Source organism: Mobula birostris, chromosome 11 (assembly GCF_030028105.1).
Source record: "Mobula birostris isolate sMobBir1 chromosome 11, sMobBir1.hap1, whole genome shotgun sequence".
Lineage (NCBI taxonomy): Eukaryota > Metazoa > Chordata > Chondrichthyes > Myliobatiformes > Myliobatidae > Mobula > Mobula birostris.
Genome location: NC_092380.1, coordinates 432,367 through 449,024, shown reverse-complemented (window position 1 = coordinate 449,024; position 16,658 = coordinate 432,367). Strand labels below are relative to the sequence as shown.

Below are 16,658 nucleotides of genomic sequence, written 5' to 3'. Positions count from 1 at the left end.
TATTAATGATTTAGATGAATTGAAAGTAACATTAGCAAATTTGCTGATGACACAAAGCTGGGAGGCAGTGTGAAATGTGAGGAGGATGTTATGAGAATGCAGGGTGACTTGGACAGGCTGGGTGAGTGGGCAGATGCAATTTAATGTGGATAAGTGCGAGGCTATCCACTTCGGTGGTAAGGACGAGAAGGCAGATTATTATCTAAATGGAGTCAAGTTAAGAAAAGGGGAAGCACAATGAGATCTAGGTGTTCTTGTACATCAGTCACTGAAAGCAAGTATGCAAGTACAGCAGGCAGTGAAAAAAGCCAACGGCATGCTGGCCTTCATAACAAGGGGAATTGAGTATAAGAGCAAAGAGGTCCTTCTGCAGCTGTACCGGGCCCTAATGAGACCACACCTGGAGTACTGTGTGCAGTTTTGGTCTCTAAATTTGAGGAAGGACATTCTTGCTATTGAGGGAGTGCAGCGTAGGTTCACAAGGTTAATTCCTGGGATGGCGGGACTGTCATATGTTGAAAGATTGGAGCGACTGGGCGTGTATACACTGGAATTTAGAAGGCTGAGAGGGGATCTTATTGAAACATATAAGATTATTAAGGGATTGGACACGCTGCAGGCAGGAAGCATGTTCCCGCTAATGGGTCAGTCCAGAACCAGAGGTCACAGTTTAAGAATTAGGGGTAGGCCATTTAGAACGGAGTTGAGGAAAAACTTTTTCACCCAGAGAGTGGTGGATATATGGAATGCTCTGGCTACGGAGGCCAAGTCTCTGGATGCTTTCAAAAAAGAGATGGATAGAGCTCTTAAAAATAATGGAATCAAAGGTTATGGGGATAAGGCAGGAGCTGGATACTGATAGTGGATGATCAGCCATGATCACAGTGAATGGCGGTGCTGGCTCGAAGGGCCGAATGGCCTACTCCTGCACCTATTGTCTATCGTGTATTGTCTATTACCTTCACAGGAAGTTGATGAGACAACTACAAGAGTATCACTGAAGAAGCACTTGAACAGGAACATGGGAGCCAGGATCTTAGAAGGATATGGGCTAAATGTAGGAAGTTGGGACAAGCTGGGTGGGCACTGTGGTTGGCATGGAATTGATAGGCCAAAGGGCCTGTATCTGTGCTGTGATGTTATTGCTCTATAGCTGGATGATCAGAACTTCACTAAATACTCCAAAACAGCCTCCACCACTTTGCCCCAAACATCTCCTTTGCACTTCCCCCCCTCTCACCTTATATTCGTACTGGACATTTCCACCTTGGGGAGAAGGATACCAACTGCCTACTCTATTTATGCCTCCTGTAACATTTTAAACTCCTACCAGGTCTCCTCTCAGCCTCCACCACTCCAAGGAAAACAACTCGTTTGTCTGACTGCTCCTTATAACTGAGGCTCTCTAATCCAAGCAGCATTCTGGTGAACCTGCCCCTCTCAAATCCTCTCTAAATCGCTTCTCCCTTCCCTAAACTTTGTCCCTCTGGCGTCTCTCTAGACTTTGAACACCTCTATAAGGTCACCCCTCAGCCTCCTTCACTCCAGGAAAAACAGACCCAGCCTGCCCAGTCTCCCATTAACTCATTCCCTCCAGTCCTGGTGACAAGCTGGTGTATTTATTCTGCACCCTCTCCAGCATAATCCCAACCTGGGCAAGAAAAACTGAACACAATACTCCAGCGTGACCTCGCCCATGTCTTGTACAACTGCAACATAACGTCCCAGTTCCTGTACCCAGTCTCCTGACTGATGAAGTCCACTGTGCCAATGATTTCTTCACCACCCAGTCCACTTGTGATGCCACTTTCACACTTTCAGGGAGCCTTGCAATTGTACTCCTGGGTCCCTTTGTTCCAGGACAATGGAGAGGAAAACAGTTACTTACCAGAGGAATCATCATTGACATTCTCGTACTCAAGTAATCGATCCAGAAGGAAGCTGAGTGTTGGGAAATAAAAGGGGAGGGTGTGGGGGGGGGGGTGCGGGGTAGAAAGAAAGATTGTTCATCTTCAAATTGGCATTGGTAATTGATTCTCTATGGTCACTTGTACCGACATACAATGCATGGCATCTAGCCAGAAATCAGATGCACCATAGAAAGAACCCTATCTGGATACATTGTGGCTTGGTACAGCAACTGTTCTGCCCGTGACTGCAAAAAACCACAGAGAATTGCGGACATAACTCAGCACATAGTATACAGAATAAGCTAGATGATCTTGCAGCACACAGTTAGAGATTGGCAGGTACGATGTCATGGGCATCACTAAGTTGTAGCTGAAAGTAGATCATTGTTGGGAGCTTAACATCCAAGGATACACATTGTATCAGAGGGACGGGCAGGCAGAGGGGGTGGGGTGTCTGTTGGTGAAAAAAAAGAAACCAAATCTTTAGAAAGAGGTGACACAGGGTTGGAAGATATAGAATCCTCAGGATTAGAGTTAAGAGACTCTGATGAGTTATATACAGGCCTGTGAATAGTAGCCAGGATGTGGCTACAAATTACAACAGGAACATGCACAACACGCTGGAGGAACTCAGCAGGTCGGGCAGCATCCATGGAAACGATCAGTCAACATTTTGGGCCGAGACCCTTCGTCAGGACAGTCCTGCAGGACTGTAGAATGAGATGGCTTTTAGAGCAGCTTGTGGTTGAGCCCACTGGCAGAAAGGCAATTCTAGTTTGGATGTTGTGTGTAATGAATCAGATTTGATTAGGAAATTTTAAGGTAAAGGAACCCTACAGAGACAATGATCATAATATGATAGAATTATGTGTGGTTAGGCATAGCTCAAATACCGCCTACACATTTGCTGACGATACAACCATTGTTGGTAGAATGTCAGGTGGTGACAAGAGGGCATACAGGAGTGAGATATGCCAACTAGTGGAATGGTGCCGCAGCAACAATCTGGCACTCAACGTCAGTAAGACGAAAGAGCTGATTGTGGACTTCAGGAAGGGTAAGACGAAGGAGCACATACCAATCGTCGTAGAGGGATCAGAAGTGGAGAGAGTGAGCGGCTTCAAGTTCCTGGGTGTCAAGATCTCTGAGGATCTGACCTGGTCCCAACATATCGATGTAGTTATAAAGAAGGCAAGACAGTGGCTATACTTTATTAGGAGTTTGAAGAGACTTCCCATGTCAACAAATACACTCAAAAACTTCTATAGCTGTACCGTGGAGAGCATTCTGACAGGCTGCATCACTGTCTGATATGGAGGGGCTACTGCACAGGACCGAAAGAAGCTGCAGGGGATTGTAGATCTAGTAAGCTCCATCTTGGGCACTAGCCTACAAAGTACCCCGGACATCTTTAGGGAGCGGTGTCTCAGAAAGGCAGTGTCCATTATTAAGGACCTCCAGTACCCAGGACATGCCCTTTTCTCACTGTTCCCATCAGGTAGGAGGTACAGAAGCCTGAAGGCACACACTCAGCGATTCAGGAACAGCCTCTTCCACTCTGCCATCCGATTCCTAAATGGACATTGAAACTTTGGATACTATCTCACTTTTTTTACTATACAGTATTTCTGTTTTTGCACATTCTTTTAAATCTATTCAATATACGTAATTGATTTACCTGTTTATTATTGTTTTATTTTCTTTCTCTCTGCTAGATTATGTATTGCATTGAAGTGCTGCTGCTAAGTTAACAAATTTCACGTCACATGCCGTTGATAATAAACCTGATTCTGAATTCACCCTGCAGTTTGAAAGGGAGAAGGTGAAGTCAGATGTATCAGTATTATAGTGGAGTAAAGGGAATGTGAGAGAAGCTAACCAAAATGAATCGGAATATTGGAATGGGCCACTGGCAGGGATGAAGCCAGAACAGCAATGGCAGGTGTTTCTGGGGGCATTTTGGATAGTGCAACGTAGATACAGACCAAAGATGATGAAGTATTCCAAAGGGAGAATGAGGCAACTGTTGCTGACAAGGGCAGTCAGACAGTGTAAAAGCAAAAGAGAGGACATAATAGAGCAAAAATTAGTAAGAAGTTTTTAAAAGCCACAGGCAATTTAAAAAATCCATTAACGCGAGAAAAGATGAAGGTAAGCTAGCCAATAATATAAAAGAAGGTACCACTTTTTTCTCCCCCCCAGAGTGGTCACTGGACAGCTTGAAAATGACACTGGAGAAGTAGTAATAAAGGACAAAGACATGGTGCATGAACTTAATTATTTTGTAGGTCTTCACTGTGGAAGTCACTAACAGTATGCCACATATTCGAGAGTGTCAGGGGGCAGAAGTGAATGTCGTAGCTATTACTAAGGTGTTTCGGAAGCTGAAAGCTATGACAGTAATTAAGTCACCTGGACCAGATGGACTACATCCCAAGGTTCCGAAAGAGGTGGCTGATGAGATTCTGGGGGAATTAGTAATGATCTTTAAAGAATCACTACATTCTGAAATGGTACCAGAAACATAGAAAAAAGCCTACAGCACAATACAGGCCCTTCGGCCCACAATGCTGTGCCGAACATGTACTTACTTTAGAAATTACCTAGAGTTACCCATAGCCCTCCATGTACCTATCCAGGAGTCTCTTAAAAGACCCTATCATATCCGCCTCCAGCCCATTCCACGCGCTCACCACTCTCTGCGTAAAAAGCTTACCCCTGACATTCCCATGGTACATACATCCAAGCACCTTAAAACTGTGCCCTCTCATGTTAGCCACTTCAGCCCTGGGAAAAAGCCTCTGACTATCCACATGATCAATGCCTCTCATCATCTTATACACCTCTATCAGGTCACCTCTCATCCTCCGTCACTCCAAGGAGAAAAGGCCAAGTTCACTCAACCTAAGGCATGCTCCTCAATCCAGGTAACATCCTTGTAAATCTCCTCTGCATCCTTTCTATAGTTTCCACATTCTTCCTGTAGTGAGGTGACTAGAACTGAGCACAGTACTCCAAGTGGGGTATGACCAGGGTCCTATATAGCTGTAATATTACCTCTCAGCCCTTAAACTCAATCCCATGGTTGATGAAGGCCAATGCACTGTCTTAACCACAGAGTCAACCTGCGTAGCAGCTTTGAGTGTCTTATGGACTCGGACCCCGACCCCAAGATCCCTCTGATCCTCCACACTGCCAAGTTTTACCATTAATACTGTATTCTGCTATTATATTTGACCTACCAAAATGAACCACCTCACACTTATTTGGGTTGAACTCCATCTGCCACTTCTCAGGCCAGTTTTGTATCCTATCGATGTCCCGCTGTAACCTCTGACAGCCCTCCACACTATCCACACACCCACAACCCATCCCTCCACTTCCTCATCCAGGTCATTTATAAAAATCACGAAGAGTAGGGGTCCCAGAACAGATCCCTGAGGCACACCACTGGTGATGGACCTCCATGCAGAATATGACCCATCTACAACCACTCTTTGCCTTCTGTCGGCAAGCCAATTCTGGATCCACAAAGCAAGGTCCTCTTGGATCCCATACCTCCTTCCTTTCTCAATAAGCCTTGCATGGGGTACCTTATCAAATGCCTTGCTGAAATCCGTATACACTACATCTACTGCTCTACCTTCATCAAGAGGTCTTGAAATTTGGAAATGTTACTCCACTCTTTAAAAAGAGAGGCAAAGAGGCAGAATAAAGGAAATTATAGGTCAGTTAGTCTGCCTTAAGTGATCGGGAGGATGTTGGAGTCCATTATTATAGATGAAGTTTCATGGTATTCAGAGACACACGATAAAATAGGCAAATGTCAGCATGGTTTCCTTAAGGGGTAACCTTGCCTGACAAATCTGTTGAGGAAATAACAGGTAGGATAGACAAAGGAGTGTCAGTATATGTTGTGTATTCAGATTTTCAGAAGGTCTCATTTCAAAAGATGTTACACATGAGGCTACTTAACAAGATAAGAGTCCATGGTATTACAGGAAAGATACTAGCATAGTCTGGTTACATCACGGTCTGGGACTGCAATCTGAATGCACGAGGCAGGTTTTCTATGTTTCTACGAATGGAAATAGCTGCAGAGATAACTGGACTCAGCATTATATATTAAGGGCACATACCTCCCTACCATGGATAAAATGAATAATCACAGTCTTTATCTCCAGGTTAGGGCAGTCTTCAACAAACGGCACAGGTTTAAAGTGAGAAGGGAGAGGCAGGTTTTTACCAATGCACCACAGAGATCATTCTATCTTGTGCAGCAGCTACTCTGTCCGTGGCCAGAACAAACTGATGAGAATTGTGGACATCACAGAAACCAGCTGCCCCTACAGGGACTCTGTCTGCACGTCCACTGCCTCGGTAAAGCAGTCAGCATCATTAAAGATCCAACCAACTCCAGACGTTCCTTCTTCTCCCATCTCTCATCGGGCAGAAGATAAAAAGGCCTGAAAGCATATCTCACCAGGTTCTAGCCCGGCTTCTACTCTACTGCGAAAAGACCAGTGACCAGTCTCTTTGAACAATGAGATGGACTCTTTTATGATCTTGCAGCTTACTGTCTGCCTGCACTGCCCTTTCTCTGTAACTGTAACACTTCATTCAGCATTCTGTTACCAGAAAATGTACAGGCTTGGTGGAGTCTTTAATGCTGTTGGTTGCTTTAGCAAGGGAGCAGGAAGTGTAGACACAGCCCATGGACGTGAGGCTGGTTTCCGTGGTGTGCTGAGCTGTGTCCACAACTCTCTGCAGTTTCCTGTGGTCATGGGTAGAGCAGAGCAGCCGGGAAGGCGGGGTGAGGAGCGGAGAGAGGGAGGAATAGGAACGGAGAGGAAAGGAGGGAGAGGAGTCACCTTTTGTCCCGAGACACTTTAATGAATTTTCTCTGGGCCTTGCGGAGTTCCAGCTGGAAGCATTCCTGTTCCTGCAGTTGGGAGATGGGATTCGGGAGGTGGGGGGGGGGGAGGAGAGAAAAAGAGCATTAGACCAGAATGATGATTCCTGAGCGAAGAGGGATTAAAGCAGTGGTGAGGGGAAAAATGGATGTGTGGATTTAGGCAGCTGGGACCCCGAGGTATAAGAGGGATATATGAGCAGAGCAGGTTGGCAGGCCAGAATGCTGTATTGGGACAGATGCTGTACGGGGAGGAACTGTCAAGGCTTTAGGTCAGAATGCTGTATTATACAGAGAGTGGAATACAGTGTGGGAGTAGTGGGACACAGAATACAAGGATGGGGTGGGGGGGAAATTGAGCTTGGGAGGAAAGGTCAGAAGGAGATAAACAAGAACACAAAGATTCTACCAGTCACAGAGTGAGAAAGCACAGAAACAGGCCCTTCGACCCAACTGTTCCATGCTGACACAGATCCTTATCTGTCAGCTTTTGGCCCACCCCAGACTGGTTCAAATGATGAAGTTACAGTGCCAGTAGAGTTTAAATCTAGCACATAGAAAGTACATACTCTCTTTTTGCTGTCTAGGTCATCACTGGCTGGAGGTGGTGGTGCCATGGAAACAGTAAACAGTGGAGGTGTGCTGCTGTGAAGAGGCCCTGGGCACACACTTCAGATAAGCAACACACATCAAAGTTGCTGGTGAACGCAGCAGGCCAGGCAGCATCTCTAGGAAGAGGTACAGTCGACGTTTCAGGCCAAGACCCTTCGTCAGGACTAACTGAAGGAAGAGCTAGTAAGAGATTTGAAAGTGGGAGGGGGAGATCCGAAATGATAGGAGAAGACAGGAGGGGGAGGGATGGAGCCAAGGGCTGGACAGGTGATTGGCAAAAGGGATATGAGAGGATCATGGGACAGGAGGCCCAGGGAGAAGGAAAAGGGGGAGGGGGAAACCCAGAGGATGGGCAAGGGGTATAGTCAGAGGGACAGAGGGAGAAAAAGAATGAGCCTCCAACCTGATGGCATGAACATTGACTTCTCAAACTTCCGCTAATACCCCACCTCCCCCTCGTACCCCATCCGTTATTTATTTATATACACACATTCTTCATCTCTCTCTCCTTTTTTCCCTCTGTCCCTCTCACTATACCCCTTGCCCATCCTCTGGGTTTCCCCCCTCCCCCTTTTCCTTCTCCCTGGGCCTCCTGTCCCATGATCCTCTCATATCCCTTTTGCCAATCACCTGTCCAGCTCTTGGCTCCATCCCTCCCCCTCCTGTCTTCTCCTGTCGTTTCGGATCTCCCCCTCCCCCTCCCACTTTCAAATCTCTTACTCAATCTTCCTTCAGTTAGTCCTGACGAAGGGTCTCGGCCAGAAACCTCGACTGTACCTCTTCCTAGAGATGCTGCCTAGCCTGATGCATTCACCAGCAACTTTTATGTGTGTTGCTTGAAATTCCAGCATCTGCAGATTTCCTCGTGTTTGCGTCTTTAGATAAACATTTGTCATTGTATGTATGATCAATGTCTGTTTTGTCCTGTTACCTCGGGCACTCAGTTTAGATAAATATTTGTAACCAAGCATAACTCGAACTTGCATCGCCCTCCATTCCCCATATATCCATGATCCATTCCCTGCATGTTCAAAAGGATATTATAGGCCAGTTAGATTGACCCAAGTGGTTCAGAAGATGGTGTAGTCAATAGTTAAGAATGCCGTTACGGGGTACTTGGCAGCACATGATAAATAGGACATAGTCAGCATTGTTTCCTCAAGGGAAAGTCCTGCCTGACAAATCTGTTCAAATTCTTTGAAGAAATAATAAGCAGGATAGACAAAGGCCATCAGTTGATGAGTGTTGGGAGTGGGAGGGGTCGGGTGGTGGGGAGTATACCCCTCAACAATTATGTGGTAAGGTGAACAACTGGAGTGCCACGTGGGTGGCCATAAGTATGGATATGTATAGACGATAAGGGAAAGTATGTAAAGGATGGAAAGTTATTGAATAGCTTATTGTATATAATTTTATTTTTGAATAAAGTATATTTTGAAATATTAAAAAAATCAGTTGATGAGTGTACTTGGATTTTCAGAAGGCCTTTGACAAGGTGCCACATGAGGCTGCTTAACGAGAGCCCATGCTATATTATGGGAAAGATCCTAGCATGGATAAAGCAGTCGCTGACTGGTAGGAGGCAAACAGTGGGAAGAAAGGGGGCCTTTTCTGGTTGGCTGCCGGTGACTCATGGTGTTCCATAGTGGTCTGTGTTGGGACCGATTCTTTTTACATTATATGTCAATGATTTGCATGACAGAATTGATGGCTTTGTTGCAAAGTTTGCAGATGATACAAAGTAAGGTGGAGGGCAGGGTAGTCTTGAGGAAGTAGAGAGACTACACAGATTATGAGAATGGGCAAAGAAGTGGTAGATGGAATACAGTGTCCGGAAGTGTATGGTCGTGCGCTTTGGTAAAAGCAATGAAAGGGTTGACTATTTTCTAAATATAGAGAAAATACAAAAAACTGAAGCACAAAGTGACTTGGGAGTCCTTGTGCAGGATTCCCTAAAGGTCGAGTCTGTGATGAGGAAGGTAAATGCGATGTTAGCATTCATTTCAAGAGGACGACCATTAAAAAAAGCAAGGATGTAATGTTGAGACTCGATAAAGCACTGGTGATGCCTCACTTGAGGTATTGTGAGCAGTTTTGAGCCTCTTATAGCAGGAGTCCCCAACCTTTTCTGCACTGCGGACCGGTTTAATATTGACAATATTCTTGCGGACCGGCCGACCGGGCGGGGGGGGTTGCCAATGAACAAGAGTAGCAGTCAAATGCGCTGTTTACCCAAAAGACTACAATGACCATGAAGCCTTGCGCGGGCACTAATGCGCATGTGCGTCGTGACCTGCCGATTCCTCTCCCCCACCCCCCCAAGCAAATCCTTTTGGCACTTCTGTTCGTGGGGGTGGGTGTTAATCACTACCGGAATATAGGTGATAAGTGGGTAATACCCTCAATTCTGTTTCTAAAAGGGTTTATCTAACGAATTTAATATTAAACACACAGCGCATATTTTCCTCGCATGGATATAATGATAAGTCAATTATCAGGGGAGCTTGAAGTGTTGAACCAACTTCCAGCAGAAGTGGCAGAAGCAGGTTCGATATGATCATTTAAAGAAAAATTGGATAGGTATATGGACAGGAAAGGAATGGAGGGTTATGGGCTGAGTGCAGGTCGGTGGGACTAGGTGAGGGTAGCGTTCGGCACGGACTAGAAGGGCCGAGATGGCCTGTTTCCGTGTTGTAATTGTTATATGGTTATATAGGTCACTTATAAGTCAATAGCATCATCACATTTTAAGTAATATTTGGATATTAAACGCACAGCACATATTTTCCCCGTATGAATATATAAAATCATTGCAACACACCAATATCGCTGAATCAGCGGGAGCCCTGGGCTTGTTTCCCTGCAACGACACCGTCCTATCGAGGGGTGATGGGAGACATCGATACTCAAAGGGGGTTCCTGATGTCCAGTCTATTCCGCAATTTAGTTTTAGTTGCATTCATTGCAGAAAACTCCGCTTAGCAGAAAAATGTTGGAAATGAAAGCAACGTTTTCAGTGCTTGCATGGCTATCTCAGGATATTCAGCCTTGACTTTGATCCAAAATGCCGGCAGAGAACAAACATACTTTATAGCCCGTCATTTGCAAGCTCGAGGAGTTGATCTCCTTTCCGCCCTGACACGGATGACGCGCAGGTCATGACCTCGCATGTGTAATGGCTGATCAGTGGCCGTGACAGGGAATGAGGAAAGGTGCAGCTGACCAAATCATATCGCATCCTCGCGGCCCGGTGGCACATGCTCTGTGGCCCGGTACCGGTCCGTGGCCCGGTGGTTGGGGACCGCTGTCTTATAGGACCCTAAGATATAGGAGCAGAATTAGGCCATTTGGCCCATTGAGTCTGCTCTGCCATTTCATCACAGCTGAGCCAATTTTCCTCTCAGCCCCAATCTCCTGCTTTCATCCCATATCCCTTCATGCCCTGACCAATCAAGAATCTATTAACCTTTGCCTTAACTATACATAAAGACTTGGCCTCCACAGCTGTCTGTGGCAATGGATTCCACAGATCCACCACTCTCTGGCTAAAGAAATTCCTCCATTCCAAAAGGACGCCCCTCTATTCTGAGGCTGTGTCCTCTGGTCTTTGACTCTCCCACCACAGGAAACATCCTCTCCACATCTACTCTTTCAATGCCTTTCACCATTCAATAGATTTCAATGAGGTCATCCCTCATTCTTCTGAACTCTCAGAGCCATCAAACATTCTTCATTTGACAAGCCATTCAATCCAGGAACCATTTTCGTGAACCCCTTTGAACCCTCTGCTGTTTCAGCACCCTCTTTTTTAGATAAGAGGACCAAAACTGCTCACAATACTCCGAGGCCTCACCAGTGCTTTATAAAGTTTCAACATTACATTCTTGCTTTTATATTTCTAGTCCTCTTGAAATGAATGCTAACATTGCATTTGCATTCAACACACTCAACCTGCAAGTTAACCTTTGGAGAATCCTGCACAAGGACTCCGAAGTCCCTTTGCATCTCATTTTTTTGTATTTTCTTTCCATTTAGAAAATAGTCAACTCTATAATGTTTTCTACCAAAGTGCATGACCATACACTTCCTGACTTCATTCCACCTGCCATTTCTTTGCCCATTCTCCTCACCTAAGCCCTTATGTAGCCTCTCTACTTCCTCAAAACTACCTGCTCCTCCACCTGTCTTCATATCATCTGCAAACTTTTCAAGAAGGCCATCAATTCCATCATGGAAATCATTGACATACAATGTAAAAAGAATCGGTACCAACACAGACCCCTAATAATGTACGCCTTCTTTATCACCGTCACCCAGAGCGGTAACTTTCATGGAGCCATGGACTTGCACCCCAAGATCCCTATGTACATCAACACTGTTAAGAGTCCTGCCATTAATTGAGTCCTGTCCCTTTACATTTGACTCCCCAAAGTGGAACACCTAACACTTGCCTGGATTAAACTCCATCAGCTATTTCTCTGCCAACATTTCCAAGTAATCTATATGCCGCTGCATCCTTTCGCAACCTTTAACAAAGCAAATCTCTATGTTGTCTGTGAATTTAATTAGAAGCCGTTAAGATATCAGATGGCAGATGTTGAAATGCGAAGCAACACACAAACTCTTGGAGGAACTCAGCGGTTTGGGCACTGACTGCAGAGGGACATGCAGTGGATCAAGGGTACTGAGTGTGAATTTTCTTCCACAGATTCAGCCTGACCAGTTGAGTTTCCCCAACTCTGTGTCGTGATCAAAAATCAGACAATCTGCATTTCATTCAATCTGGCCATTCGTATAACACACAACAGAGCTGATCCCTACAAGTCAGAGAGGGGGCAGGAAAGATTCACCAGGACGTTCCTGGACTGGAGGGCTTGTGTTACAGGAGAGACTGACAGGCTGGTAGAGTTTTCCCCGGATCAAAGGAGGCTGAGGGGTGACCTTAAAGAGTTCTACAAAACCATGAGGGGCACGGATAAGGTGAAAGCGCACTGGGTTGAGGAATCAAGAGCCAGAGGGCAGAAGTTTAAGGTGAAATCTTTAATAGGGACCCATTGGGCAAGTTTTTTCACTCAGAGGGTGGTCTGTATATGGAATGAGCTGCCAGAGGAAGTGACTGAGGCAGGTACGTTAAAAACATTTGAATGCTATCCTCCCCAACTCCCTCCATTCCCCACTACTGCCTTTCCTGCACCTCATTCCCATTATCCTGTTTTATCTCCTCCCTCTCCTCTTTGCAATGTTAACCCTGATCCACTGACCCTGGTGAACCTCCACCCCCTTCCCCACCCCACACTTCTCCCCTTCCTCCCTCCTCTCAACCCTCTATCTCTCTCCACCCCTAAACCTTGCATACACACCATCCTCCCACTCTCCCCCTTGTCTTAGGTAAAGGACCAAACTGCTCTCATTATTCCAAGTGAGGCCTCACCAGTGCTTTATAAAATTTCAACATTACATCCTTGCTTTTATATTCTAGTCCTCTTGAAATGAATGCTAACATTGCATTTGTCTTCCACACCACAGACTCAACCGGCCTGCACGACAACTCCAAGTCCCCTTGCACCGCAGATTTTTGAATTTTCTCCCCATTTAGAGAACCTACATTTTTATTCCTTGTACCACGGTGTATGACCATGCACTTCCCTACACTATATTCTACTCCTTTGCCGATTCTCCTAATCTGTCCAAATACTTTCGTAGCCTCCCTGCTTCCTCAAAACTACCTGCATCTCCACCTTTCACATTGTCCACAAACTTTGCCAAAAAGCCATCAATTCCATCATATTGCTTAAAAATAAGTGGTTCCAACACAGACTCCTGTGAAACAGCAATTTAGTCACTGGCAGCAAACCAGAAAAGGCTCCCTTTATTCCCTCTCTTTGCCTCCTGCCAATCAGCCAATCCTCTATCCATGCTAGTATCTTTCCTGTAAATCCATGGGCTGTTAACTTGTTAAGCAGCCTCATGTGTAACACCTAGTCAAAGTTTGCTGAAAATCCAAGTACAGATCATCCACTAATTCTCCTTTGTCTATCCTGCTTGTTATTTCCTCAATGAATTCCAACAGATTTGTTAGGCAAGATTTTCCCTTCAGGAAACCATGCTGATTTTGTCCCATTTTATCATGCGCCTCCAAGTACTCCATATCCTTAACAATCGACTCCAACACCTTCCCAACCACTGAGGTCAGGATAACTGGCCGATAATTTCCTCTCTTCTGTCTCCCTCCCTTCTTGAAGAGTGGAGGGACATTTATAATTTTCCAATCCTCTGGAACCATGCCAGAATCTAATGATTCTTGAAAGGCCTTTAATAATGCCGCCACAATCTCTTCAGCTACCTTTTTTAGAACCCTGAGCTGCAGTCCATCTGGTCCAGGTGACTTACCTACCTTCAGACCTTTCAGCTTCCCAAGCACCTTCTCCCTGCTAATAGCAATTGCATTCACTCCTCTCCCCTCACACTCTCAAACTTCCACTGTTCCCCTCCTTCTGACTTTTTTTAAGTTACCTTCTGTTGGTTTCTAAAATCTTCTCAATATTCCGACTTCCCACTAATTTTAGCTCTATTATAAGCCCTCTCTTTTGCTTTTATGTTGCTTCTGATTTCCCTTGCCAGCCATGATTGTGTTATCTTGTCTTTAGAATACTTCTTCCTCTTTGGGATGCATCTTCTTTGGGATCTCATGTGGTCTGTACGCACCAGCTGCGTGGTGAAAAAGGCATAACAGCACCTCTTTCACCTCAGATGGTTGAAGAAGTTTGGTATGGGCCCCTGAATCCTAAGAACTTTCTGCAGGGACACAGTTGAGAGCATCCTGACTGGCTGCGTTGCTGCCTGGTGTGGGAACTGTACCTCCCCCAATCACAGGACTCTGCAGAGAGTGGTGCGTACAGCCCAGCGCATCTGTAGATGTAAACTTCCTACTATCAGGACATTTACAAAGGCAGGTGTGTAAAAAGGGCCCGAAGGATCATTGGGGGCCCGAGTTACCCCAACCACAAACTGTTCCAGCTGCTACCATCCAGGAAACGGTACCGCAGCATAAAAGCCAGGACCAACAGGCTCCAGGACAGGTTTTTCCACCAGGCTCTCAGACTGATTAATTCATGCTGACACAATTGTATTTCAATGTTATATTGACTGTCCCATTGTACATACTATTCATTACAAATTACTATAAATTGCACATTTAGATGGAGACGTAACATAAAGATTTTTACTTCTCATGTATACGAAGGATGTAAGTAATAAAGTCAATTCAATATGTCCTGTGCCTTCTGAATTGCTCCAAGAAATTCCAGCCATATGTGCTCTATTCCTAAAAGTTGCTGGTGGAACGCAGTAGGCCAGGCAGCATCTCTAGGAAGAGGTACAGTCGACTTTTCAGGCCAAGACCCTTCGTCGGGGTCTTCCTAGAGATGCTGCCTAGCCTGCTGCGTTCACCAGCAACTTTTATGTGCGCTGCTTGAAATTCCAGCATCTGCAGATTTCCTTGCGTTACTGCTCTATTCCTGCTAGTGGCCCCTTCCAATTTATTTTGACCAGGTCCTCTCTCATGCCTCTGTAGTTCTCCTTCCTCAACTGAAATACTAATACATCTGACTTTAGCTTCTCTTTCTCAAATTGCAGAGTGAATTCTATCATATTGTCTCCTAAGGGTTCCTTTACCTTAAGCTCTTTAATCAATTCCAGTTCATTGCACAACACCCAATCCAGAATAGCTGATATGTAGTGAGCACAAATATGCTCCAAAAAAAATCTTTATAGGCATTTGACAAATTCTCCCTTTGGATCCAGCATCAACCTGATTTTCCCAATCTACCTGCAAATTGAAATCCTCCATGACTATTGTAACATTGTCTTTTTGACATAGATTTTCTATATCTCATTGTAATTTGTAGACCACATCCTTAACTGCTCCTAAGGGAACTGTATACAACTCTCAACAGGGTCGTTTTGCCCTTGCAATTTCTTTAGTCTTCCCACAACAAAGTTTCTACATCTTCCAAATCTATGACCAACATCTCCCTTCCACCACACCCACATCTCTTATTCCACCCCCAACATGCCTCCCTCACATCTCTCCCCTCCACACCGTGACCCGCATCCCCTCACATCTCTCCCCTCCACACCGTGACCCGCATCCCCTCACATCTCTCCCCTCCACACCGTGACCCGCATCCCCTCACATCTCTCTCCCCTCCACAACGTGACCCGCATCCCCTCACATCTCTCTCCCCTCCACACCGTGACCCGCATCCCCTCACATCTCTCTCCCCTCCACACCGTGACCTGCATCTCCACACCGTGACCCGCATCCCCTCATATCTCTCCCCTCCACACCGTGACCCGCATCCCCTCACATCTCTCTCCTCCACACCGTGACCAGCAACCCCCTTCATTCCTCTCTCCCTCCACACCGTGACGCGCATCCCCTCACATCTCTCTCCTCCACACCGTGACCCGCAACCCCCTTCATTCCTCTCTCCCTCCACACCGTGACCCGCATCCCCTCACATCTCTCCCCTCCACACCGTGACCCGCATCTCCACACCGTGACCCGCATCCCCTCACATCTCTCTCCTCCACACCGTGACCCGCATCCCCTCACATCTCTCTCCCCTCCACACCGTGACCCGCATCCCCTCACATCTCTCCCCTCCACACCGTGACCCGCAACCCCTCACATCTCTCCCCTCCACACCGTGACCCGCATCCCCTCACATCTCTCCCCTCCACACCGTGACCCGCATCCCCTCACATCTCTCCCCTCCACACCGTGACCCGCAACCCCTCACATCACTCCCCTCCACACCGTGACCCGCATCCCCTCACATCTCTCCCCTCCACACCGTGACCCGCAACCCCTCACATCTCTCCCCTCCACACCGTGACCCGCATCCCCTCACATCTCTCCCCTCCACACCGTGACCCGCAACCCCTCACATCTCTCCCCTCCACACCGTGACCCGCAACCCCTCACATCTCTCCCCTCCACACCGTGACCCGCATCCCCTCACATCTCTCCCCTCCACACCGTGACCCGCATCCCCTCACATCTCTCCCCTCCACACCGTGACCCGCATCCCCTCACATCTCTCCCCTCCACACCGTGACCCGCATCCCCTCACATCTCTCCCCTCCACACCGTGACCCGCATCCCCTCACATCTCTCCCCTCCACACCGTGACCCGCATCCCCTCACATCTCCCCCCTCC

At 46.5% G+C, this 16,658-nt stretch overlaps 1 protein-coding gene across 1 annotated transcript in view; it reads right to left on the bottom strand.

The window, feature by feature from the left end:
* ino80e (INO80 complex subunit E) overlaps nucleotides 1-16,658 on the bottom strand; it is a 52,335-nt gene that overhangs the window by 13,823 nt on the left and 21,854 nt on the right. The window contains exons 2-3 of the mRNA XM_072271397.1: nucleotides 6,782-6,852; nucleotides 1,889-1,941 (exon numbers count right to left, since the gene is read on the bottom strand). Coding sequence (XP_072127498.1) covers nucleotides 1,889-1,941; nucleotides 6,782-6,852 — 124 coding nt within the window. The remainder of the gene's footprint in view (nucleotides 1-1,888; nucleotides 1,942-6,781; nucleotides 6,853-16,658) is intronic.